A 27531-nucleotide genomic window follows, 5' to 3' on the forward strand; every position below is an offset into this window, starting at 1 on the left:
GACAGGCTAAAAGAATTGAATCTGTTCAGTCTTGAACAAAGAAGACTACGTGGCGACCTAATTCAAGCATTCAAAATTCTAAAAGGTATTGACAGTGTCGACGCAAGGGACTTTTTCAGCCTGAAAAAAGAAACAAGGACCAGGGGTCACAAATGGAGTTTAGAAAAAGGGGCATTCAGAACAGAAAATAGGAGACACTTTTTTACACAGAGAATTGTGAGGGTCTGGAATCAACTCCCCAGTAATGTTGTTGAAGCTGACACCCTGGGATCCTTCAAGAAGCTGCTTGATGAGATTTTGGGATCAATAAGCTACTAACAACCAAACGAGCAAGATGGGCCGAATGGCCTCCTCTCGTTTGTAAACTTTCTTATGTTCTTATGTTCTTATGTTTAAATCCCTCAATATTCACATGAAAGGTTATTTGTAATCTGTGAACATGTGAGCTTTTATTGTTAAATAATCCATTATCAGTAAAACATTGAATATGCCAGAACATACCGTTCGGTTTTCATAAATAGAGCATACAATCTGTGTTATAAAATACGAGGTTGGGATCATGAAAAAGCGCCAGCTCCAAAAAACCTCTTTTGCCTTTATTTGTGTCGTACATGTCTGTCTATTCCATGTCCACTTGTGCTGTCTTTCAGGACCCTCATGAAATGAGATATAACACTGATCTTATCATTGTCCTCACAATAAGATTTAAAAATAATGTTTAAAAAACAATTCTGCATGAAATCTTGTGATGTTTTGGTCTGTTGCTTTTGTTCCAGACAACACTTTTCTTTAAATACATAGATATAGTTATAGATATAGAGATGTAGATATATATATATATATATATATATATATATAGATATATATATATATATATATAGAGATAGAGAGAGAGAGAGAGAGAGAGAGAGAGAGAGAGAGAGAGAGAGAGAGAGAGAGAGAGAGAGAGTGTGTGACAGTCACACTCCACACTTAAAATAACATTGTAACGTGCAGCCCTCTAGTGCTAAGCTTGGAGAAAGCAAGTGGAACCCTATTCCTTGCTCTCCTGGAATGTGAGGCCGCTGCGGGGAAGCAGAGGTCACAGCCATGCTGCACCTAGTTAACACAATGCAGGGCTACATGCAGGGCTGTTGGGTTGCTATCAGGGGAGGGGTTCAGCTAGACTAGTGCTCATCAAGTACAGGGATGGAGATAAGACTTATATTGCAGGGCATTCACCCATTCACCCTCAGATTCACTTTACAGGCAGTACAGAAAGCATAGGATGATACTCTGACATCTACCAAGCAAAGAAGCACATATTGTACTCCATTCTGTGACTCTTCTATCTCCTAGCTTGCAAGGTAAGAAAGCATAGCAGAGTCAAATCTATGAAAAAGAAGACTTTATTTATAATATATTTGTACATGTACACAAGTAAAATAAAATGCATATCTATATATACTGCAATCTTAGTGAACGAAGAGACAGCATTCTTTAGCAAATGCTACCTGTAACCACGGTGTGACAAAAAAAAAAAAATAATAAAATAATAATAATAATAATAATAATAATAATAATAATAATAGTATAAAGAAAAAAAAGAGAATACACTTTTTTAGTTTATTTATATTTATAAACATAAGAACCAAAACAGCATTACTTTTTCTTTTTTTTGCAAATAAAAAAAATCTGCCACATCTTCAGGTTCAAGTAGTTATTAGAAAACGTCATAACATTCTCGGTTTTAGAAGCATCTATGAGAGTTCCTTTTATTTTTCTCTTCCCTGTTCATTTTGATATTCATCATTTACTATGTGAAATGTTGATTGCTTTACAGCAAAAGCCTTGGGGGGGAGGCTGCAGAAGTGTGGTCCAAACACAGCACATAGAACGGAAACTATTTGGGCACCAATTAATATATACATTAGATTTGATGTATTCTATAAAGGCATCCAGTTAATTGAGTTTTTGACTTCATGGTTTAACATAGCTTTTTGTTCTTAGGATCCAGTTTGTGGAGGTCACTGCTCTTTCTATGAAAGGATGAGTTCAGTCTGTCGTATCCTAACAGATGGCTAAGGAGAGCCAGAGGATGGGCAGCACCAGTAGGTTCAGTCCCAGGGCTTGGGATCCATTCCCTTTAGGACACTGGGAATCCAACTTGGCCTTTTTGGAGCACTTTTTCTTTGAGGGGGCCATTGAAGGCTCCAAGTTGTCTATGAACTCTGGCTTCAACTTGCCAAGGGAATTGTCCGGACTATTGGAAAAGGTCCCGACTGGGGCGTCATTCAGCCTCTGTTTTTTGTGAGTCACATTCTTGGTTGGATCTATTTCCAGGAATTTGGTCTTGGCGATGTTCTCTTTCTCCTTGAGTGGATTGTTGGTTATTTGCCGGCTGTTGTAAGAGGAAGGGTCGGGAATGCCTTTGTTGTAGATAGAGGACTTATCGCTGTCAGACTCGCAGCAGCCGGGAGACCCTTCCCTCTGTGGAGTGTCAGTGCTGGGCAGCTTCCCTGATCGGGTCTTGGTGCTGAAGATGCTAGTTCTGATCTGCTGGGAGGTATCCAGACATCCCTCCAGGTCACTGCTCTTTAGCTTTTTGAGGTCCTTCCCAGCCAGACTTGCAGGAACATGGCACTCCAGCTCAGAACTGGATCCCTTAAAGCGTTTGAACCATTCCCATAGCGACCTGGCTCTGCAGTCACAGATCCACTGGTTATCATTGAGACGGAGGTACTGCAGGGATACTAGCGGGCTCATGACCTCTCCTGACAGCACCGTCAGGTTGTTTTTGAACAGGTACAATGTGGTCAGCTTTCCCAGGTCATGGAAAGCCCTACGGTGCACAAAGGCCACCCGATTCTCATGCAAAAGCAGCCGATCCAGGCTGATCGGGCCGCGTAAGATGTTTTCAGACAAGGTCTGGATTTTGTTGCTGTGCAGGAAAAGATAGGTCAGGTTAGCCAAGTCCAGGAATATGTCATCATGCAGGGCTAGCAGGTTGTTGTCCTGCAGGAAAAGGTATTGTAAAGAAAACAATCCCCGGAAAACCCCCACCGACAACTCGGACAGCCCGCACCTGTGCAGGTGCAGTGTGTGCAGCCTGGACAGTCCTCGGAAGGCTGTGGGGCTGATGGTCCTCAGGTTGCCGTTGTCACCAATGTCCAGCTCCTCAAGCCTCTCCAGTCCATAAAAGGCCCCCGCCTCAATGTGAGTGATGTTGTTGGAGTAAAGCCAGAGCACTGTTAGGTTGTGGCAGGAACTGAAGCTGGTTGACTTCACCACCGTCAGCTTGTTGCTCTGGAGGAAAATCCGCTGGCTTCGAATGGGGATATCCGTAGGGATGGAGACCAGTCCTTGTTGCTGACATGCCACTGACGTCTTGGGTTCACTGTAGCACACACAGACCCCTGGGCAGGACTTAACTTGGGTTATGGAATTCAGCCACAGCGCCAGGAAAAGGAGTCTGCTCCCTAAAGAGTATGAGAGAGAGAGAGAGAGAGAGAGAGAGAGAGAGAGAGAGAGAGAGAAAGAAGATCAGTAATATATTGCATTTCGATAATAATCTCTTTATGTTTCATAAGGACACACAGTAGAGTCTCACTGATCTTTTAAATTTGAATCATGATTTGCAACAGTTTTCTGACTACACTGTAAATGCGTAGATTAACATAAAATAAAACAGAAAGCCAATCAAACAAGAGCAACTGTCTGACATCGCAACCTTTCCAGCCCATCGGATTGCTTAGCAGGCCTTGTCATTTTCCGAATGTCTGACTCCTCTTAAACACATTAGCGCTAAAGCAATCCCTGCAACAAAAAAATAAATAATAATTTGCTTAAAAAAAAGGCATAAGAGGGGCAGGAATGAGGCCAGGAGAAGAGTCGCTAACAGAAATGTGGAATCAGACAGAAAACTCAGGGCATCCTTTTCAGATTAGCACTGAGAAGTAAAGCCTTTTTTTTCTTTGGTTGGGCAGCAGTGACATAGTGAAGTATTATTAGGGTGTTTAGTGGTAGAGGGGTAGCACCTCAATGAGGATGTGTTGAAAAAGTGAAAAAAAAAAAAGATTTGGTCTACTGTCAACTAATTTGATTACCAGCAACAGATGATTAGATTTTCATTAAGAGCAAACTTAAACTCCATATTGTATAGAGCAGAGTATCACAAATAATTAACTTTTAGGTAATGAAGAAGAAGAAGAAGAAGAAGAAGAAGAAGAAGAAGAAGAACTGCACTGGGGTTTACATGTTATAATGTGTTGAAGCCTACATTTTACATTACTATTCAAAAGAGCCAGGCTGGTCTGCATTCATTATTGGGCTCTTTACCTTGTCTCACTGACAGGGGTCAGGTCTGTAATGTCAGGGCATCACACAACACGGCTAGCGACACGCACAGAAATGCCATGCAGTCTCTCTCACTCTGCTGCAAGATCCATTTAAATTCAGAATACACCACCATAACCTTGGTCAGGTTATCCTCCACCTTGTTTACAGTAGAGAACACCCCAATGCCAATGTTGTGCCAAAATATAAGACCAGGTTTTCAGCAAAATATACAACTGATTAACTTTTCTACAACAGCCGTTCAGCAGGCAAAGTTCTGCATTAAAAATTCTGAGCTGCTTTTAAATGTAGTTTGAAAAAGAGAACTGCTTTTGAAAGACTTGTGTTAAGTGTTATTTAGCTTCAATGTTAAAGGGAAGTGGACCAAAGAGACTGCTGTACATTCACATAGATACCAAAGAGAAGGTTGACGCAGGCAGCCTATTGATGGAGTACATCAAATAAAACTCTGCATGTAAAGGGTGAAATGAACGTACACCTGCCCAACACCAGCCTTCCTTCAGCAATATGAACATGCTGTTGAATCGTAATGATTATTTCTTCACATGGTTCAATGCCATTCCATTTGCTTTCTCTCTAGTAAATGATTTATTTGATGCAGGCATTTCTAGACCCACACGCAATTATCTGGATGATTCAACACATTTTCCAACCATACTGTAATAAAAAATGAAAGCAAGCAAAATAGAACAATTCCAATTTACACGATCCTGGGCATGGTCAATATTTACAGGACTTGCAACCCTGGTCAGATTTAAAATAAATATTGATGACCAATAGTGTCTCAAAGACTGGGATGACTAAAACCTAGATGCAAAGCTCAAAGATTAACCAACTTACCCCTTAAAGTGGCTGTGTTGTTCAAACGTAGCTGTGTAATACAGCCATGATCACATGAAATCAATCAAAGACTGTCCTGCCAGTTAATATTAAGCTTGAATTTGTCAAAAACTCTCACGAACTAGGGATGTTCAATAGTCTATATAGATTCTATATTGTCTCTATAGATTACCTGCCTGCTAGTATTGTTTGAATGTACCCTACACACTTTCAGTTATATACTCTACATTTATTACATAGTTATTATACAGATAGTTATCACCAAGCAATTGTGTGGAATCTACATTGTACTTTCAGCATCGTTATGTTTTAACCATTAGTTAATCCTTTGACCAGTGCGTGGTTGATGCTTATACACTTCTGACTTCAGTCACTGCGTGCATAACTGTATTAGTTTCCTATCTATGTATCTATTTTATAATGCATATATACGTATGCTTTTGTCTGTCGGTGTTGGAGTTTTTTTTTTAAATAAAATTTTAATCCACTGTGGATGGGATCAGATGGGCAGGGGTATGGATTTCATGGGAGATGGCTGTTTAACTGAATCAGAGTCGGCAGTATTATTCCACCTCCATTTTGCTGGTCGATTCTTGTAAGATAGAGGCTCTGTTCAATTCACCTCCGTCTGCCTATCTACAAGTAAAATGTACTCCACTGAATAAAAACAAAAGCCCTTAAACACTGAAATGTTTAGCATTTCTGTACTTTGCCATGGTGATTTTTTTTATAGAACCGTTGATTCTATTGTAAGGAACCACAATTAGCCCTAACCATATCAACTGTACTATAGTTTCTGGCTCCAAGTGTTTCAAAGGTTGTTGCCTAATGGTGCTGGGAGTTGAATCCCCCCACCCCCACCCCACACTGTCTAATCACAGTGCTAATCATTAACCCCCCACCAAACCCTACCTAATCACAGTGCTGATCATTAACCCCCCACCAAACCCTGCCTAATCACAGTGCTGATCATTAACCTCCCACCAAACCCTGCCTAATCACAGTGCTGATCATTAACCCCCCCCCCCCCCCCCCCCCCCACCCCACCCCCCACCCTATCACAGTGCTAATCAGTTTAACAGTTCTAGAGGTCATTCAATATGGAGCTTATCTATGGGTGAAATGCAAAATAAAGCTGGAATAAAATGATGGCTGGCAACATTACAATCCTTCTCAAAGCCAGCACCTGTGACAGAAATGCATGCACACATCTTCCCCATTAAGCTGTCAACTTAGATGTTAGACAGACTGGCTCACATAAAAACGAACGTACAGCCAGTTGACAGAGGAGAGTGGCAAATGTCTTGAATGCCGACTAGTACACAATTAATAAATAAGCTAACGAGGGCTCAGCTTTAGCGCCTGCTTCATATCTGACACTGTACTCCTGAGAACAGATGGCTCATTAATAAGTGGGAAAGTGAGGGAGGGAGAAGAAGGGTGCAAATTGAAAAACTACAAAAGAAAAGCCTTCAGATCAGGTCTATTTTTATCACAGCGAGGACCATGCACAAATCCACATCAAAGAAGACACGGGAGATCATGTGTTGTTTTTGAATTGAAAACTTGTACAAGGACAATTGTAAATGGACGGTACTCTTCAGATTTCCCCGTGTTATGGTCTTTTTTGCTTTACCAGTCTTACAATATGCATAAAACACTTAGTTCTGACATACTAATTACATTCTGCTGGTAGGAGAGCTTGTTTCTGAGATGTTTTACAGCTGTGGAACTTGCCATTGGGTGGCATCAAGGATGCAAATTCAATAGATATCTTTAGGTTTCATTGTTAATCATGCATTTAAATGAGATGCTGGGTTCCTTGACATGCACTTGAAAGGTGCTGTTGTATATGCATGCACTGTTTTGAATTGTACAGTGTTATATCAAGTTTGCTGTGTATTTTAAGCTCGAGCTCAAATGGACTAAAAAAAGAGGAATAATCATTAGAAACTAATTTGATAATGCGTCCTGGTACCTAATCAGCCGTAATCTAACTGCATTGAGGACATGTGACTACGAAAAAAGGCCAGTGATAATAATGGAAACATTAAAAAAGGTAAAATAACAAAATAAAATCTTTAAGGGAAAAAAGCAAGTGTGTCCCTTTCATCTTCACAGTGATTTGGAGAGGAGTGAAAACGATAAGCAGGAATAGTTTCTTAATGGCTCCGCCTTCAAGACATTTAATAAAGTGCCTAATGTACTGCTCTCTGCCTTCACTCCTAATTATTTCTGGTAGATTTTTCACAACCGGTAGCTGCTCTACATGCAAATGTCCAATTTGCACATTTCTTCTTTATTCTTGGACCTGTGGACATATGAAACAGGTCTTAGGCTTTTTTGTTTTGTTTTAACACCATCCATTATTTCAGCTAAATCAAATGTTCCTTTGATGGTTTTTTTTTTTTTCCCCCTAACGACCGCAGACTCAGTGGCAACTTCGAAGCAGTGGTGGCTGACAAGGTCAAGGGTTTCAATAGCAATCTTTTCTACCATAACATAAGAAGTGAAACATATTAGGAAATTAACTACTGGAGTTCATTACTTTTTATTACACAGTGTAATACTTACTAAAGAGCACATGTGGAGAAGTATATTTATAATAGCATACCATGATGTGCTATGGTACAATATTTGAAGCACAGCCCTACGTTTTCTTTCTATACTGAAAGGATAAATTGTACATTTAGCAAAAGAAGATAACGTCTTGAAAGAATGCATTTAGTCTCCAGCTGGCTGAGTGGCTGGTAAGAACTGGTTATTCATTTTTTAAAAGCCTGCAATGCAGAGGGCTCACAACAGATGTGTCAGAAATGATCTTGTTTAATGTTCTCTCATATTCTGCAGTAAAAGACAGGGATGATAAACATGCATTAAACCCATTAGGATACGTTTCAGCTTTCCTAGTGAGTCGAGCAGTATGAGTATATCAATTAGATGACTTTCTGGTACAGATTTTAAAGGCAAGAAGACCAAAATGTGGGCAGTACACAGTAGGAATATAAGCCTAGGATCTAACAGAGGCTGAATGCAGAGGCACTGTATGTGCTCCCACGACTATAATATACTGCTTAACTGTAATAAAGGCACCAGATCTGATAATGGGGAAGTGGGACAGCATTGTTGTTTCTAGACCTGCTCAACCGATTTTGATTGACTAGGTCTAGTATCTTTCATATATGCTTGAAGTTCTCGTCTGCTTGTGGATTTTGTGCCCTCTGTTGGTGTTGGTAGCTGTTGACCTTTGTCTAGCCATGTTTTAACATTACAATAGCAGCAGCGGGCTCACCAACATGATAACCAGAAGAAGACGACACCACTGCTGATAAAAAAAAAAAAAAATTGTTTTTTGGTATTGTTTTTGTCAGTTGTAATAGTACATTTTTGTATTCATAATCTCAGTTTTGCATTGAGGAAACTAGATTGTAGTGCATATATACCATTTAATAATAGATCATTTAGACACAAAGGACAGTTTAGGTCAAATTCATAATGTTTCTAAGCAGGATAAATGCATGAACTCTGCTAAACCATTTTCATCCAGTCTGAGATTACAAAAGAAAGCATAATCTATTGAGTACCACCAGGCATCGTAATCCAATAAACAGGGCAGCAGTTTAAGACTGTACTATATATAACTCATGCACACTGTGACAGGCTGTATAACTGATGTATTGAAATGATATGTGCTTATAATAAACCTTTTCCAGTAATGCAGAGCAGCTGTCCACGACTCAATAGATTGATGCAACCTGAGATCACAATACTCTAGAATCCAATAAACTGAAACTAATACATTTATTACAAAGTGAATACGAACTTTCTGTAGATCCCTGGCAATTTCTGTCTACATTTACTGGAGTCATGCTACCACACAGACAAAAACAGAACCCCCTTGGAAAACAGATGAGAAGCCCCCTAAAATACAAGCACAGTGCTCCCCTTTTATTTCACTATCTGATTTACACATCAAACAAATGCGAAATATTGAACATAGTGAATTAGTCAGGGGTCCTAATACAGGAAAACATAGGACAGTATTGTCTAGTAACTTATGTAGTTTAAGCTTTATTAATAGATAATCTATGGCATTTTTTTAAAGTGATAATAACTATTTAAAAGTCACATCTTGTGATCTGTGGCAGTGGTTTTGTGACGCCAAAGGAAAGATCTCTGGGAACTCAGCATTTGTATTCAAAGAGCTCTGTTCTAGCTGAGTGAAAAGGCACTCAATTATTTTATATTTATTTATGGTCTGACTTTAGGAAAAGCATTACATTCTAGCCTTACCTAAGGGCTCAGAACTCCCTAGCGCGAGACCCACTAGAGAAAATCGAGACCCACTGGAGAAAATCGATTTGCAGCAGAGGGATGAGATAACACCGGGTCAATGAACTCTGATACCTCTGCTCAGTGTTAAAGTTATGCTTCAGCCTCGTTGGTGTGCTGATAAGCAGTCGCTGTACATAAGCCAGCCATTGATCTATTGCCTTTTCATTTAAGGGGCATGTCCATGCATCCCTATCTCTTGCGGTGAAACGGTTCACTATTATCGGTGTCTTTCAACCAGCCCATGTGGAGTTTGCATTTATTTGCTGTTGTGGAAGAGCTATAATCAAACAGATAGCAGGCAGAATGCAGGAAACATAAATGTACTGAATGTATGACAAGTATAAAAAGCAGTTACAGGGTAGGATTGAATCCCCATTGAATCATGATAAGGAGAATCGAATTCAGAAGGCATTTGTGCACTGAAACGACGGTGTACCCATATACTCTGCAGACCTGCCAACTCTATTCAACAGGAGAGCATCAAAAGCAGGGTTTGAGGAGTTCAAGCTGGCAATTTGACATGAGGGGAATAAGTCGAAAATGCTAAGGTTCCAAAATACTTTATTCCAGTGTAAAGTTTGTAAAATAAATTCTGAAATGATAAAACTACCGTAATATCGTATAATCATGCAAAAAGGCAAATGATCTTATATGCAAGATAAACCAAGGTTTTAATGTGCACAGTTATGCAGTGCTGGTAATATTATATATAGAACTATGATTTAAACAACTGATGTAGACATAGCAGTCCTTAAATTAAAGGTTGGCTTCCTACCCAAAAAGCCATTAGTGCTGTGCTAAGGTCTTGACCATGCCACAATTGTGTTAACCATTCAAATTGCACTGGTATTTCTTTCCAGTTATATCCTATTCAAGGGAGTTCCCAGAATATCAAATGGTGTTCCTTGGGGGTCATAAGCATGCAGTAGTGGAGTAGAAAGAAAAAACTACAGTAACGTTTAAACTCGCAATAAATATGATCAAATCTATAAAGCATTTACATTTGCTGTCTGCATACAGTATCACAATGCAAGGTTACTAGGCTTTCTAAATCTAATCTCAAAGCAGTACGGTAAAGCATGGTAAAAACCAAAAGTGTGGGAAATGCACAGTTGAAGATGTACACAGTAAACTTTCATGGCAATATTACAAAGTGCATTCACAGCGTACCACCCCAATGCTGCTCCACAAAGCCTCTTTATTACATCTCCTCTGGCTTCTCGTGCCAGGGTACCTCATATAGAGCTCACACTCTGGCACCAGTAGACATGTTTATTTTATTTATTTATTTATTTATTTTACTCACATGGCCTACTCGCACCCACCCACCCACGAAACACTAAAAACGAATTGAGGAGCAGCGGAGGGGAGCTTGAAAATGTAGCCCCTGTAGGCAATTTTCAAAATGATTTGCACCTCTGAAACTGCCAACTCCAAGAAGAAACACACAAGCACAGTGTTCACATTGATTTGGCACTATTTAATCACAGACACATGTCTAAGGGTTTTTGACCAGTTTATTTACTAACATACCCAAAGGGGGCAGGACCCAGACCTAATGTATATCTTGTAACAATTGTAAGTCACCCTGGATAAGGGTGTCTGCTAAGAAATAAATAAATAAATAAATAAATAAATAGATAAATAATAAATAACAGTCGTTGAGCCAAACAGACTTGCTTAAAAATCTTCAAATCTTCAAATCCGTTCCTTTATTAATTGTGATTAATGATGAAGCCAAAATCCCTGCCAAGAGTCCTGTTCAGATGTTGGCATCATTTTCAGAAATAACCCCATCTGTGCCTTCCCAGTGTGAAATCTAAGAAACGCTATTAGCACAATGAAACTCAATTAGGAAATGGAGACTGCATTAAAAAGAGAGACCTCAGGAAACACGGAGCTGATATGAAAAGGAGCTTTTTTCTCTTCATTCTATAAAGGTTGGTGGCTTTTATGATTGGCCATGTAACACCAATTAAAAAGTGTGTGGCACAGCAATGGCTTACCGCTGTGCAGTTGGTTTATACAATGATGGTACCATTCATATGCCAGAAAATACCATGCTTTGTAACTATTCATGTAAAAACAATGTCTACACAGTTAGGGTTGGGGTTGGGGTTAGTCAAACTTATGCAACACTGATATGCTTTCCCACAAACAACTTTAAGGGTCCTTTTATAAGCAAAATGTTGCTGGAATAGTAGTTTGTATAATGATATAAATAAAAAAAACAACATACAGAACACACGCAATAGGACACTAACCTGGTAAGAAATGAAATATAAGAACATGGCAATGATATCAACTTTAAATTGTGTTCATGGCAAAAAACAACAGCAGCCTTGGCAGGTCTGAATCTGCTCTCCAGAACCACAAGCATAGCAGGCAAACTAAAAATAGCTCAACACACCACAGACTAAGCAGGCCTGGAGGATAACAGCATATTAACACTACAGCTCAGTTTCTCTTCGTTTTCAGCTGTAACATCAGCATCAGTGTTTTTATATCAGGGCTTAAAAAATGTGATGCTAATTCACTAATAGTTTATGTTTTTTTTTTTTTTTATTAGGGAAAGTAAGGCTTGAACCAAAATGTCGGACGAGTTATCTGTTTCCACAGTGAAGTCTAAATCAGAATGTGTATGTGTATTTTATTTTAAATGGGACCAAACACCAACCTGCTAAACTCCTACATCTCAAAACAGATACTGTAGCAGCCTCTTGGAAGAAACTAAGCATAGATCTAATCCCAGCAGTGATAACCGCATCCCAAGCAAGCGTAACAAAAATAGGAATCCAATATGATGTAACGCAATACACAAGAAGATGCACGCTATTAGCAACAAGGTTTTTTTTGTTTTTTGGGGGTTTTTTTACCCTCGCTGTTAAAATTGAAGAACTCTGTTACAGCTTTACAAGAAATTCCAATGGTTAGTTTGGTTATGTCTTGAGTGCTGCAATAAAGACATTACTGAATCAACAGGGAATACAAAATGATCCACTAATATTAATACTGAACCTTTTTTTCAATGTAGTCAATATATAACATGACACAATCCTGCCCCCTAGTGTTCAGACTGATCCCCTGGGTATCACCAGCATGCAAGGAAGGACTGCACCTCTGCCAGCAATCAACACTTCAAGATATGCCCCAACAAGCACACGGACAAGCTTTTTAGCGCCAGTATTCACAAGATTCCTTGGAAGGATTCCATGTTTGTTTGTTTCTTCCTATGGTAATTATTTGAGCTCAGATGTATAACAGCTCAGTGGAAAATTGATTTTATAACGACCTAGAAAAGGGATTATCTTACAGATGTGGATTTATTTATGTATTTGATTGTTTATTGGCAAGCTCCCTTTGTACAGACTCTCTGTACAGGTATCCCATGAGACTTTGGAGCATCAACCTTAGATAAACGGTTTCACTTAAAATGATGTGATTTATGAGTAAACATTTAGTGAGTTAATAGATTGTTAGTTATATACGATAGTTATACACAACACTTTGGAAGTGGTTATATAAATGAATTGTGTTATAAAATAGCCTTGCAAAAACAATCTGAAGCATATTGTAATTCAGTGTTATTATTTCTGATAATAATCTCTTACTGTTAATAACATATTTAATTACATGCTCACCAATGGTACTTTGTTAGAAAGGCACCTGGCTTAAAGGAATGAAACCCAATGCTTTGCAATGCCTTCTTACCTTCTATTAACTGTATTATATAATCACAGGTCCCCTTTTTATTGTGTGAAGAATATTTGTGGCGATGGGTTGTTATAATTTTTCGAATGCAACTTTATTGATGAACTGCTGCATCCTGGTAACTTAACTGTTGAGCAGATGGTCTGATTGAAGGCCACAAGAAGCTGCAGCAGCTTTTCATCTCTAGGGTTGTCTGAAATATCGTTAAGGTAACATATATTTTTAAAATATGATAGAAAAGTGTGATCCTTATATTTTTCATATATATAGAAAGTGGCCCTTTTTTATATATTTAAAATATATGGGATATATTTAAAATATTAGTCTGTAATCCATATATTTATATGTTGAAAATATATGGTGCACAATATAATTTCATTAGTCTGTGATCCATATAAAATAAATATATGGATTACAGACCAAAATATATTTTAAATATATCCCATATATTTTAAATATATAAAAAATTGGTCATTTCTCTATATGGAAAGTATAAGGATCATACTTTTCTACCATATATTAAAAATAAATATTTGTTCCATAGGGGGTAGTTACAGAGCCTTTCACAATTGCTAGCTAGATCGATCCCCCATTCTCTAGTAGTGTATTGCACTGTCAAGATGTCAGGCGTGCTCAAAAACATGGCAAGCAGAAGCTCCAATTACCGTCACATCTGACTTCAGAGGTTATTGTCATGCATTATCCAGTTTTGCATTTGTATGTAAGCTGTGCTGGAAGAGCCTGCAGGCCCTGAGAGGAAAGGCGTAGGGGATGTCTGTGGCTAACTGAGAAGAGAATCAGCATAGCTCTGCTGCCTCGGGTGAATTGAGACTTAGTATTCCGAGGTCTGCCTAATTGAGATGAGGTCACCTTAAGTGTTCACCCCGCGACGAAAGCGTGATTTTTAAACAGGTATGTTTTAAATATTACTCAACATTACATTGTCTTGCAACACATTCCTACAGTATCCTCGCAGCTGATCAACGCGGATTATCTTCCTTCAGACTCATCATTTCCAAAACAGTATCCGGCATAACCTTTAAATAGCAAATATGTGTTCTAGACACGCCCCCGGTTCAGTGTAGAGCTGCAGAACTCTGTTCTTTTTTTATTTTTCTGCTCATACGATGCCTTAAAGCCAGGTTCTGAAGGATACTGACAGATGCTGTTGAAACCTGAAAGCCCAAGCTTAGCACATTAAGACTAGCAGAGTGGTATTATCCAGCATACAGCAATAAACAGATACAACAGTCAAGAAAGCCAATGTTTTGGCTAATGCCCATTTGAGTATTTTTTTTCTTTTAGTCAGAAGCTGTTATAATAGTTGTCTGGTCCATTTGCAGGTTAAACCTCCCCCCTTAGCTGTGTGCTACAGTATAACACGTCAAATTCATGCAACAGACTCCTTGACTACCTAACAGCATCCATAAGGACAGAGGATATTCATGTTCATGCATGCTTTGATACATAATTTGATGGTTTTTTTTTCACAATCTCCCCACGATGAATAAATTGTGATGAGTTCTTTCAGACTGCATTACGAAAGCTCTCGTTACTCAGTGTATCTTTATTCTTTCATTTCAATTTGATAGCTCTTCAACACATGCAAACGCACATTTCCACAGCTCAGATTACAGTAAAAGTCAGACACGCACATGCGCTCCTTATTGAGCTGTTAAGACCTTCTCATTGACTTCCATGGAGTGTTGATCACTTTTTTTTTTGCTCTTTGGGATGCTGCATTCTCTAGCAATAGGTAAGCAATAATCTTGTGGCTGCACAACTTTTGGGATGCTTTTCACACTGCGCTTAGCAATCCTGGTTCTTTCAAATGTATGGTTATCTATAGTTTATTTGGTGAGGGTATGGACACTGATCACACAGTCAACGTTTGTTAAGCATAAACAAGGTGTGGTGGTGGGGGTAGAGCCGTGCCGGGTGATAGCCGGGGGACATTGGGGTTTTTTGTTGTTTAGAGAAGTTTGGAAATATATATTTTTTCTCATGATAAGGTTTCCCTTTGAAAAATCGAGTACTTTATAATCGCTTGCGCCTATGTTGAGGAGAGGCACTTATAAGCTAGGTAAGTGCATGAGCTTGCATGCAGGACTATATTGGAAATTCACCTACAGGGTGTTAATATGGTATTTTATCAGTGTTAGTAACACAACTTGCTATACTGTTGTCAACGAATACAGGTGTATAAACATCTTAGCATCCACATCTTGCATTTGCTCTCATCTTCAACGATGGGAAGATGTACAGTATACTAAGGAACAGGACCCCAGCTGGGTTTATACATGAAATCAAAGGGCTTACTGCATTTTCACAGAAACCAATGTGTGCCCAAGTATAATCGCATGCACCTCTTTGCATGATTAGGTAACAGTTTACATTATTTGGCCCTAATTACTGTGCATTTACATAGTAGTTACTTAGTAAATACATGTGTACTTACACATAATTACACTGTTATTACTAGGGCTGTCAAGCGATTCATTGTGAGATTTAAAAAAATAATCTCAGTTAATTTTGCTTTTAATCACATATTTAATTTTATACAATTACTGCATCCATCTATATGCTAATCTATAGCTGCTAAGACTAATGTGTCTTTCCTATAACAATACAAACCTGGCATCAATGTTTTCAGGAAGATACAATACAAAACAGATGTCTGATGAAGGGGGGGACATCGACTCCCTCTGCAGGGAGAAACATCCTGCTTTTGAAAGAGTACAGACCGTGCGTGACTGTCCCTGAAAGGGTCTGCAGGCCCCTCCACTCAACACACGTTCTTAAACTTGAAACAAAAAACAAGCCTTTTAAGTGTTGACATAACATGTTTGGGTTTTTTTTTTTTTTTCTCTTTTTACAAGTAAAAGCAAAAGGCGCTTCACATTCAATGCATCACTGTTCTGTGTGACTGAGTTTGAATGGTGTCTTAGTAGTCTTTTTTTTTGTCCTTTCAACCTTCCATCCTGAAAGGGAAACGCGTGCAACAGCATGTGAGATTAATTGTGGCTGACACATCAGAGATGCAATCCATATCATACGTATATATGACACTTGAGCAACAAAACAGAAACTGCATTTAGCATGATCATTTTGTAAGAGAAACTGTACACACTGACTGTTAGTGCATGTGGACAGAAGGCTATCGCAGCCAAAATATCGATTCCTAATTTCCAGTGTGAAATAAATGCATTAAGTTTTATTCCAGCTACAGCAATTCCTTGTCCTACACCATTTAAGCGTTCTAAACACAAAGGTTTCCCTGCCTATTCAATGCACATGGAAAGCCTGCACAACACAGTAGTGTTCTCTGGAGGACTATATAGCTGACAGCAGTGTTTTTCCTTACACAAGGTAACCTAGTTTAAAGGCAAAATTACTCCGAAAATGCAACGGTTGCAACACATCAGACTTTAAAACAAGACCAGCACAGCAGGTCAGAAAAACACAACAACACACACACACACACACACACACACACACACACACACACACACACACACACACACACACACACACACACACACACACACACACACATATATATATATATATATATATATATATATATATATATATATATATATATATATATATATATATATATATACACAATATAAAACTAAAAGCAGCATCTGTTTGAATTATAAACCTGAAAGGCTGTTTTTTTGTTATGAAGGGAACTGACTCCATTAGGGACTATTGGTTACATCTTGGCGCCATGCGGTGGATGGTAAGGAGATCAAGTTCTGTTTATTTTCTTTCAATATAGTGTATTTCAATGGTAAATGTGCTTCTCCTGAAAGGCGATCAGTGCCGATTAGTCCTGTGTCATTCCACACAGGCCAGCAACAGAAAAGCTACCCATACAATACAACCCTATCCAGCCCCTACAGATGGTGACCACCAAGAAATAGGAATTAAAGCACACGTTTACAGGTGTTTTACTATATACATAGCTAGTTAAAAATAAATAAATAAATAAATAAACAATTATCGGGAGATTCATTTCAGAGTATCACTGGCAGTGATTTATTTTAAATTGATTTTTTTTTTCCCCCTTGTGCTCTTTGACCTAAAGCTTCTTGCACCAGCATGGCATGTTGAAACCACTGCTGGTCATTGCTGGTATTTCCACCAGGGCCTGATAGCAACTTTAGTGGTAAATTCAAGGCATCACTTTTCCACATCTGCTGCTGATTGAATCATTGAAGTCTCAGGTAAGAACTCTCACTCCATATTAGTGTGAAACCACTTGGGTTCCCTGTTTACGTCGTGAGAAACATCAGACACCTGCATTTATCTCATTACACGGGCACAGAAGCGTGTTTCAATTGAATTCCTCGGTGAAAATGCCCCTCAGTTTTCTTCGCATTATGCCATAAACCAATCAGAGCCATTTGCATGACCTTTTTTGTTATTTTTAGCTTCTTCTTTTCTGCATGTAGCATGGATGTCAACAGATTGAATTCACTGATGTGTAGCACTGAAGTGAAAGCCGAAGTCTTTGAAAACTGCATCCAATCTTTATTTGCTTTTTCTACTCCTTGCTGAAATGTAGTCATTTCGTTGATGGCTGCTTATAGTTGTCCTTGGCATAACTAATGAACACAGTCTTCCATTTAGGAAAGGCTCAAGACTATTTGAATATATTTTTGTCAAGAAAGACAACTTGATTATTATAATTTTCAGCATTAGTGAACTACAATAGCCAAACTGTGTTGTGTAATAGAGTAATACAATCTAGACTGGAAGGACAAGCAATGCATAATAAACAAGAGTTTACTAGCAGCAAAATAAATAGAAAAAACAAAGCTGTTGATATCTATACCAGCCTGTATTTTGTACTCCAGTGACCTTAATGCTAGTACATTTTTAATTACAAGTCCTGCAGCCATTAGCCGGGCTGTCAGATCATTAAATAATAATTATCTTAAATTTAGAAACACATTTTCAAACCTTTGATTTTGCCAAAGGAACCTTGGTCTGCCATCTCAAATTGGACCCAGCCAATGAAAACATGATTCATTTGGTATTATTGCAATTGCATTTTTATAGATTAACTTAGGCAGATGATGTTCCACTAAAAACCTCTACAGAGGAGCTTGTAAATTCTGATAGCCGCAACTAACAGGATGGAATTGCAATGCGTGACACAGACATCTTCCAGCTGAGAAAATAATAAGAATAGGAAATTATTGGATTTGTGTAGCACATCTCAACTGCAACAATGAGTTGTATGGCATGTCAAAGTATGTGTACAATCAATAGCTCATTAGTTTCAATGAGGCTTCAATGTGCTATTTAAACGATAACTAGCCTAACATGAGGAGACAATCCAAGACAAGTCAGGGTTTTTATAGTGGCAAGGGAGAAGGTTGTCGCCAAGAACACTCAATGAATCCTTCAGTTATAGCTATTATGTGAAAAATGCAGTGGGCTTTTCTTTTTTGAGGACCTGGGTTTTAAGATAAAGTCAGTTATGGGCTGCTTCTAATCTAAGTCTGACCATGTTGTGAATGGAAGCATTTGTTACATGTGTCTATTGAAATTGCATCATAGAACCAATTAAATTCAATTGCACTATGCGTTAATTTATTAACAAAGAAGCCATACAGTAACACTATGGTTTGTAACAGGGAAATAGGTTGTCCTACTTCTTGTCCTACGTTGTGTTTCTATATTATTCATAACACTTGGATTAATAATGTTTGATTTGCAACCCCTGATACATTCTGCACATCATTTGATGCTAGAACTTTCAGGCTCTGTTAAGGATGCTTTTAAAATTCTTGTATTTTTCCAGTCTGCTGGCTCTCTCTATATCACAGCGGGTCTCATATGTTCAAGTGTGCATAGAAAGTGTTAGGAGTGTTTTAGCTTGTGTAAAGCAAATGAAAATTGAATAGGACATGGGTGCAGATCAAAAAGGGACAAATAATTATCACTGTAGGAAACAAAGAGTACAGCAGCTATATCAAGCCAACTGAAAAATATCCATATCCAATTCAATTCAACATGCTCATCCAAAATACGAATCCTTGAGAACACACACAGGTAGAATAAATGGAGATGCTGACCTACAGGAGACAAGAGGACAATGCTCAGGACTCAAAGATTAGTTGTAGTCGTAGTATATTGTATGCAGACCCTCTGGTTGTTAATTAGGTGTTACTATTCTGAAATGCAGACAGGGTTTCCCTAAGACACATTTATTATTTTATAATTCCTGTGTTTTCGTGTTCTGGTGAAATGCTTAATTCATTGAATTTTCATTGGGGATTGCAATGTTTCCTCACAAAGCCTCTTCGCTAGTCTTCTTGGCAATATCACTATAACCTGGAATAATTCAATCCGGATAGACACATTCATGAGGATCCAGTAGGGACACAGAAAAATAAAGTCATGCAGAGCTTCAAGTGGACTGTAAAAAGGTTAAATAAGCACTTTACCCTTAGAGGACCCAGAATTCCTCCTGGCTTTGTATGAGGTGATTGTGTTTTATTTGCTGCCTGTATCTATTTGATCTTCCACTAGTTTCTGATATGGATCGATGGGAAAGGATTACACAAACTGGTGATCCACTGACAGAGCCACAACCATCTATTAAGCCACCAGTGCTGATCGAACATAAAAAATAATCAGAGCCAGACGGTTGTTAAAGACTATTCTGATTCAGACAGATATACTTGGGAAAGGGTTAGCAGGCATCAGTTTGATGTCAATACATGGACACAGAGTACTGTTTACAACCTTTACAACTGTTTGCTTCTCCTCTGGAACAGGGTACATTTATGTGTAGTAGAAACTTACTTGGTTCTTATACAGTGAGGTAATACACATTTTCCAATCCTACCATTCATTATGTCCATAATCATTGGTGTCTAAGGATAACACACCATGACTGATGGGTAAAGTCACCAACCAACCCAAGAAGCAAACGCTAAGCATAGTTGGGTTTGACAACACAGCACTGTATGTCATAGACCAGAATATTATATATATATATTATATATATATTATATATATTCGTATATAAGTTATATATATATATATATATATATAGCGCTTACAGATCCCCCTACACTTGACGTAATATTTCAGTGCAGTGGTTCCTGTTGACTCGGGTCGGGCTACTAGTGGACCACCATCACAAAGCGCTTTACAGAGGTAGGATGTGAACTGTGCATTATATGCAGAGTCACTCACAATAGGACACTGAGCCAGCCCATCAATAGATACAGAGGCTCTGTTTGCCAATGAGTGTAAGATGAAAATCAATCGAGGCTCCCACTGACTTTTAGTTTGCTGTAGTTTGAAAATTACCCCAGAGTCCCCTTCCTTCAAAAAGAAAAACAATAGATTATCAACTCTCCTGACGCTTTAGTCAACTAGTTAATTAAGCCCTGTTTTTTTTATCCCATCCAATTAGCAATTTATAACCCCTGCAGTCTGCTTCTCTGCTATATCATAATCAGTAAAACGAAGATAACCCCGCCCCCTCCCGACACACTGTCCATCGGTTAAATGATTAAATGATTAAAATTTTATGTAGGACATAGAGAGGTGCTGACAGGGGCTGTCCTACACAACCGTTCAAGAATACAGGAGGCATTTAGTCCTTTGACAATTAGTCTTAATCCAATTGATTGTGTGCAGCTAATGGACATCTAAATGAGTGAGAGATGAGCTGGCTCAACAATTAGTTAAAAGATTTATGTGTGGTGCGTTTGGAAAGGGGTCTAAATCCTGATAATCCATTCTATCAGTCTAGCAAACCATTATCAAGCCACTACAACTTCAACATAATCCCTGTCTATAATCATTTGCTTTGTTTGGTTGTTTCTTTTTGAAATGCTATATTGCACCTCCACCTATTAAATTAGGCCACTGAGAATGCATGCTCCAATCTGTCTTTTCATCATCATCATTTTTATTACAGCACAAAAACCATTGTGTTTTCTTCCCATGCAAATAAATTAGTTTTCCAAATCCCCCTTATTCATCCACTTAGCATCTGCATCCTCCCTCAGGAGCTCATTCTTATTTATAAAATCCCAGGACTTCCTCAACTGATCAGTCGGATACAATCTGAAAAGCTTTGGACTATCGCAAACACAGAGAAATGTACACATATACATTTTTTATATAACATTGCCGTGTACAAGCAGAAAATTAGATCCATCATATGTTCACAGCTTCAATCAGAGCTTGAGAATATGCAACCTTTTTATCAGCAAGATGCTTATCCTTTAGGGACTGGTGTGTGAGCATCAGAGGTTTCTCTTAGCTAGAAATCTTTTGATGTATTTTAGGCAGCCTGATTTTGATAGAAATGCCTTTATTTCGGTTGACAGAAACAGGACTGATACTTGCACATTGCAAGCAAGTTATAGCATTTGAATTGGTGCAAACAGTTCTAATGCTGTCATCACATGTACAGTACAATGCTATAGACCAATTGGAAGATATGATGGTTCCTCTTTTTTTTTTGAGCTCTAAATCCACAGACAATTAACTGGAGCTGCAGCAGATCAGTGTCCATTTGTGGTTGGTAAAAGCTATATCACTAAATCATGTAATAATAAGAGTATGTAACTATGTACACAGTACTACAGTGTAATAACAATGTAATAACACATCAGGTTGAGCAGTTACAATTCAGTGCCATGCATACATTGCAAAATAACAAATGTTGTCAGTTGCTAGCGTCTTTACACACGGGGAATTCATTTACATTGTAGTTGCCATGTAAGCACACATGCAATGACAGTGTTACTGCAGTGCGGTTTGAGACCTTGAATGTCAACATTGACACACGTTGAACATGAACTGATTAATACAGTGTATAGATGACTCTGTCACCTTCATTTAAACAAGTTATCTGTAACCCCTTGAAAACCCTTCCCTTATTATGTATTCTGCTCATACTCGTATGTTCCTCCTTTCCAGTGGCTAAATTTTAGTCCAGTTGGTAGATGGTAGTGACTGGTACCAGTATTGTGTGCCCAAAATATGGCTTTTCTACTCATGGCTCTACAGTACACACACAACAGACTTCCTGGCGTTTTTAAGACAGATGTTTTGGAATATATAAAGTGAATGTCTGATTCTGGTACAATCCAACTACTGTGTTGACAGGTTAAGTGCCTAAAGTAATGCAAATCAATGTATCTCCGCCCTAGCATGATTTAAGATGCGGACCAGATCTTGTTTTTGTTTTGCTTTTTTTTTAACAATATATTTTGGTTTTAATAACCATTATTATTATTATTATTATTATTATTATTATTATTATTATTATTATTATTATTATTATTATCACATAAATTATACATTTTTCTCATTGTTGCATCATATATAACACATGCTTGCAGTTTCATCTTTACAGGCTTAATATTGTGTATGCAGACTTTGGCATGTTGTTTTATAAAAAAAGTGTCTCAACATGCACAATGGACACAGTGCACAACAAATAACATGCAGTAGCCTAATTATTTATCACCATGCATAGCAAGCCTGCAGTGTCTCTTGTCCCTGAGCCTGACATGAGAATGGGCTATACTGTAAGAAGATCTTGGATTGCCATCACTATTATTTCAAAAAGTCCCTGGTGTGGCAGTACTGCACTGCCCCTTTTCTACTGTAGATTGCACCATATGGCTCACTAGGGCTTTTTTCTGTAAACCTGATTTTGTTTATTTCTAAAAACACCAATGATAATGGTTCTATTCAGACGCCTTTAGTTTCATATTGAAACACTGAGGTTCTAGAACGCACAGGGAGCTTGTTTTGAGAGTATGGTTTTAAAGCTTGTATAGTTTCTATAGGTATTGCTGTTGAGACAGGAGCCCCATACACCAGGCAGGTCATGGGATGCATTCTTAATGCCAACCCCTTTCATATCTATTCTCGTGTTTATAATAGAAAGAGAAGGAAGCTCCTTTTAAGTCAGTGCATGCTATTTCCAAGACTTATAATTCTACAGGCGCCTCGGATTTTAATCAGTCATTAGGGATGTACTGGCGCTCTATAATAAGGGAGCTGGTCTGGGTGCTTGATTCACATCGATTTTATTCTTTGCCACGCTTCTTTATATGTATCCTAATTCTATAGACCACTTGTCCGTTTTAATATCTATTTTTTAATCCTAGAAAACAAGAAAATAAAAATGAAATAGTACCTATTGAAACTAATATACAATTGTAATCTACGCAAGAAATATAAATACATCATTTTAGATGTTTTTTTTTTTTTAAATAATCGATCCTCCCACAAAAAAGATCTCAAAAGCGTGAGTTAGACAGATAAGAACAGCTTCTTCTGTATGTTTCAGTAAAGGGGCATTTAAAGGTTGCATGCTGAGTAAAGGTTATGCTTGTGTGAACACACTACATTATCGGAATTTATATCAAGAATGAGTCCTTCAATATTAATTTCCTAGCAGAAGTACAGTGGAAGTATGAGAGTCATGCACTTATCGAATGCTTATTGTATTGCGCTACTCTTGTATAACTGCATGATATACAGTATTATCGCTTGCATTGGAAACTTGTTTCAGCTGAGGTATACTCCAAGATTGCTGTCCTGCTTTTAAAAACGTGGATTTAGATAGATAGATAGATAGATAGATAGATAGATAGATAGATAGATAGATAGATAGATAGATAGATAGATAGATCAATTTGTTTTTACAACACAGCATTAAAATAGATAAGTACACATTATCAAGGCATCCACAATCTCCCTTTGCGATAACTACATGTATCCAAGTCAGACCTCTGCACATAATAATAATGCAAAGGGAGCTGATGTACAATATATGTATATAGGGACATGGTTAGATCACTATAGTGTGATAAATAAATAACACTAAATGGCACTTACAATAACAAATCAACGTTTAATCTGAGTGAAAATCAAACCGACCGATATGCAGACCTTTTCCAAAGCCTTTAGGAAATGTGCAGTAAATGATCGACACTACCTCGTTATTGCCTATGTATGCAGGTGTTAAAAAACAGAATGAAACACAAATAATGCATATAAACTTGACTTGTATGTGGAAGGAGTATCATGCGATTGGACTGTGAAGATAAAGTAAAGGGAGTCTCTTCGTCTTCTGCAATATACTGTCACTTGAGATACTATTGTGCCCTTTAAAAGATTAAATGCAATAATTCTGAGACAGCACCCTAGCTACACAACTAGGTTTAAATGTACATTTGTATGGTCAGATTGAGTTAATCTATGTGCCGATGAAGTAACATTTTATTATAAAACTTAGGTTTAGAAGATCAGCAAACCTCGTCTTTCTTTTATATGTTGCCCTCGTCACCATACAAAGATCATATATGGTACATGCACCTACATTTTAAACGAAAGTGTATTTTTAATTTTTATTTTTTAAGAAATCTTGAACTAAATGTTACCTACCGTCAACAACTGTGATCTTCATGTTTTAAAAGCAACACACTCCCACAGAATGCACCCTGTTAACGCGAGCAGGATACTTGATCGGTGCCACTTAAATAAAGCAGGAATTAAAAGAAATATACCAAAAAAAAAAAGAATAATCACAAATCCATGAAAATCACTGGCAAACGGTCCATGAAAACTTTAGCAAGAGGTTTTTTAAAGATACAGACTGGAGAACCAAGTCTCCCCGGTAAAGCGCGCTCAGTCATTTGGGGAGGCAGGCAGTGCAAAGGCTGTAGCAAACATTCAGATGGAGAATCCCTTTTTGAAAATGGTTATAGCCCCCCAAAAAAAAACAAAAATAAACCAATCCAGGGAGTAACGAAACCTCGAACGAGTGGCAACAACAGGACAGCAATCCACTGAGTTAAGAAAGACAGATCCAATCGCCTCGGTGTGATTCTAAAGTGGAGATATCCCAGAGTATGTGTATCCTGCGCTTGCTGCGGGACTTTGACCATAGTGTTACTCACAATAAGCCTTTGCTCAGGATTGAATAGGAGGAGAAGGCGGGGGCTTGTGAGTGGGAAAGCGGAGATGAATGTTTTATGGGGCTGGGTCGGGGATTGAGAGCTGATGAATGTTTTATGGGATCATGTGGTTTGACTTGAGGGGATTCAAACTGGATCAGATTTGCACACACACACACACAAAATGAAATCGTGAGTGAGATAGGGAGCGAGAGAATCAACTAGACAGAACAAAATATGCGAGGGGGAGCCTCGTAGGTATCGAGCAGTGTAACACCGAACGGCCAGGTTCTCAGGTGAATCTGTCGTGAGGTGGTGCCTGCAGCATTCTGCGGTAGACGCAGCAAGTTATTAAATATTGAATAAATGTTGAGGTGCACGGCGGAATGTTTTTAGCAGACAATAGCATTTTAATAATTTTAGTAATTTCAAAGAGAAAATCAGAATGCTGCATAATAAAATTGATATTAGACCCACGAATGATTTGGATTTATATAAAGAAAAAGACCTATATTGTAAGGCCTCGTTTTCTATGATTACGCATAGTTATCTTTTTAGTTTTTAAAAGCCACGGTTAAAATATTGTTTCTTACACGAAACAAATGTTTAAGCAGGCTATATCAAATGCAGACGTTCTGAAAACAGACGAGATAAAAGCAGAGTAGTTCCAGTTTTAGGCAGAGAAGGACACAAGTGAAAGCTTGACGCACACCAGCAAGTTGCTGTGGCAGTCGGAGAGACTAGTCTGGATTGTCACTGCTGACTGTACTTGCGTCAAGGTAGACCCAAGGGGTGGGGTGGGGTGGGTCGGGGAGTTGGGTTATTAGTAAGGGAGAAATGCCACCTAGTGGTTCATGGTTAAATAGCATACACGTGTGGTGGCGCACATTTACAAGTTAGGTTCTTGAATTACAATCACCTGTACTTTAAAAGCCTCTTTCCCCTTAAGCCCTTGAAGACTAGATGGCACATATATAATATCCCCGACTTGTAAAATATAGTGTGTTTGTTCTTTATAACTGATGGTAAAGGAAACTCATTTTATTTTGGTGTCCAAACCAAATATTCCCTATTTACAGGGCAACTGAACTCGGTGCGTCATTGGAGTATGGATAAGAAGCATGTTTGTGGGCTTTCAATCTTTGCCTCAGATAATAAGAATATGTCAATTAGTCGGATTAGTATAAAATATATTAACATTTGACTCCAGCGTACATTTGCTCTAAACCCAACTACACATTGTGAGCTAGCAGACGGTTCGTTTAGACGAGGGAGCGTTAGGTTTGTGTAGCATGTCTTTGACGTATTTCCAGGTATCTTTTAAAGCACCCCCCATCCCCTTAACAACAAAATTATAGTGATAATCTGGGAAATCCATTCTGTGGCCAAGAGTCGAACTGGCATTTCTCCTTTTGCTTCAAATCCATCAATACCGTTAGCTCCAATGGACAGCAAAATTGAGAAGAAAAGGCTGCCTGTATTTTCCACTGTGGTCAAATTCCAATGCAATTGTTCACTCTGTAGCAAACATATGGAGGTGGCAAATTGTTCACAATGGAAAAATCAAGCCCACTAATGTGTTCAATAAGCTGGGTCATAAAACTGTAGTTGTCAACGTTGCCAAAACTGCAAAAATACTAAGCACATAAGGATGGTTTTTATTTATGTTAATGTTTTCAATTTTATGTATTTATATTATTATTATTATAAACCGCATGGTACATAATATGATATTTGTCTTAATAATGGGACTGATTTTCAACAAATTGTCCATGTAATGCATTTATTATGGATGGGTGCAATTTGCTTGTAATGTGCCTGTGGCAGGCTGGCAAGTAGGTAGAGGCCGACTGCAGTTCAAAAAAATATACTTCCTCAGCTCCCTCCTCCCCAACTGAGAAGTAGAGGCCTCCTTTTATGTCAGGTGGCTGGGGGCTGATTGATCGTTAATTAAGTTAATCATTTAATCAACTAATCAACCCCAGCCACCTGAACACAATAAACCCAGGCAGGTAGGGGAAATTAACCCCATCCCTGCCAATTTCTAAACGGCAGAGCTTTGCTCTGCCACAGTGCCCATCAAATTATAGGCCCAGGATGTTTACTAAGGGGTAAGCCTCGCCTTTTAAAAAACTCTATGCTGTCTGATGAATTATTATCCCTCAGTTGACGTTGATTGACATGCAGGGAGGAAAAGGTTTATTTTTTTACTCCCCTTTCTTCACCATCGACTGCCATGCCTGCTCTCCAGCTGCTGTTTGCTGTGTCACAGGTGTCCTACTGGAGATCTGGACAGAGAGAGCTGTATTACACTTTGCCAGATTGCTTTGCACAGATTTTGGAGCAC

General features: G+C 38.4%; 1 protein-coding gene across 1 annotated transcript; it reads right to left on the reverse strand.

Moving 5' to 3' along the window:
* Nucleotides 1-1680: 1680 nt before the first annotated feature.
* On the reverse strand, nucleotides 1681-25736 carry LOC121296928 (reticulon-4 receptor-like). The gene is made up of 2 exons (XM_041222862.1): nucleotides 24673-25736; nucleotides 1681-3458 (listed from the first exon to the last, which is right to left on the reverse strand). The coding sequence occupies exons 1-2, from the start codon at nucleotides 24692-24694 to the stop codon at nucleotides 2050-2052; spliced, it is 1431 nt and encodes a 476-aa protein (XP_041078796.1). The 5' UTR covers nucleotides 24695-25736; the 3' UTR covers nucleotides 1681-2049.
* Nucleotides 25737-27531: the final 1795 nt, after the last annotated feature.

Source organism: Polyodon spathula, chromosome 22, assembly GCF_017654505.1.
Source record: "Polyodon spathula isolate WHYD16114869_AA chromosome 22, ASM1765450v1, whole genome shotgun sequence".
In the NCBI taxonomy this organism is placed as follows: Eukaryota; Metazoa; Chordata; class Actinopteri; order Acipenseriformes; family Polyodontidae; genus Polyodon; species Polyodon spathula.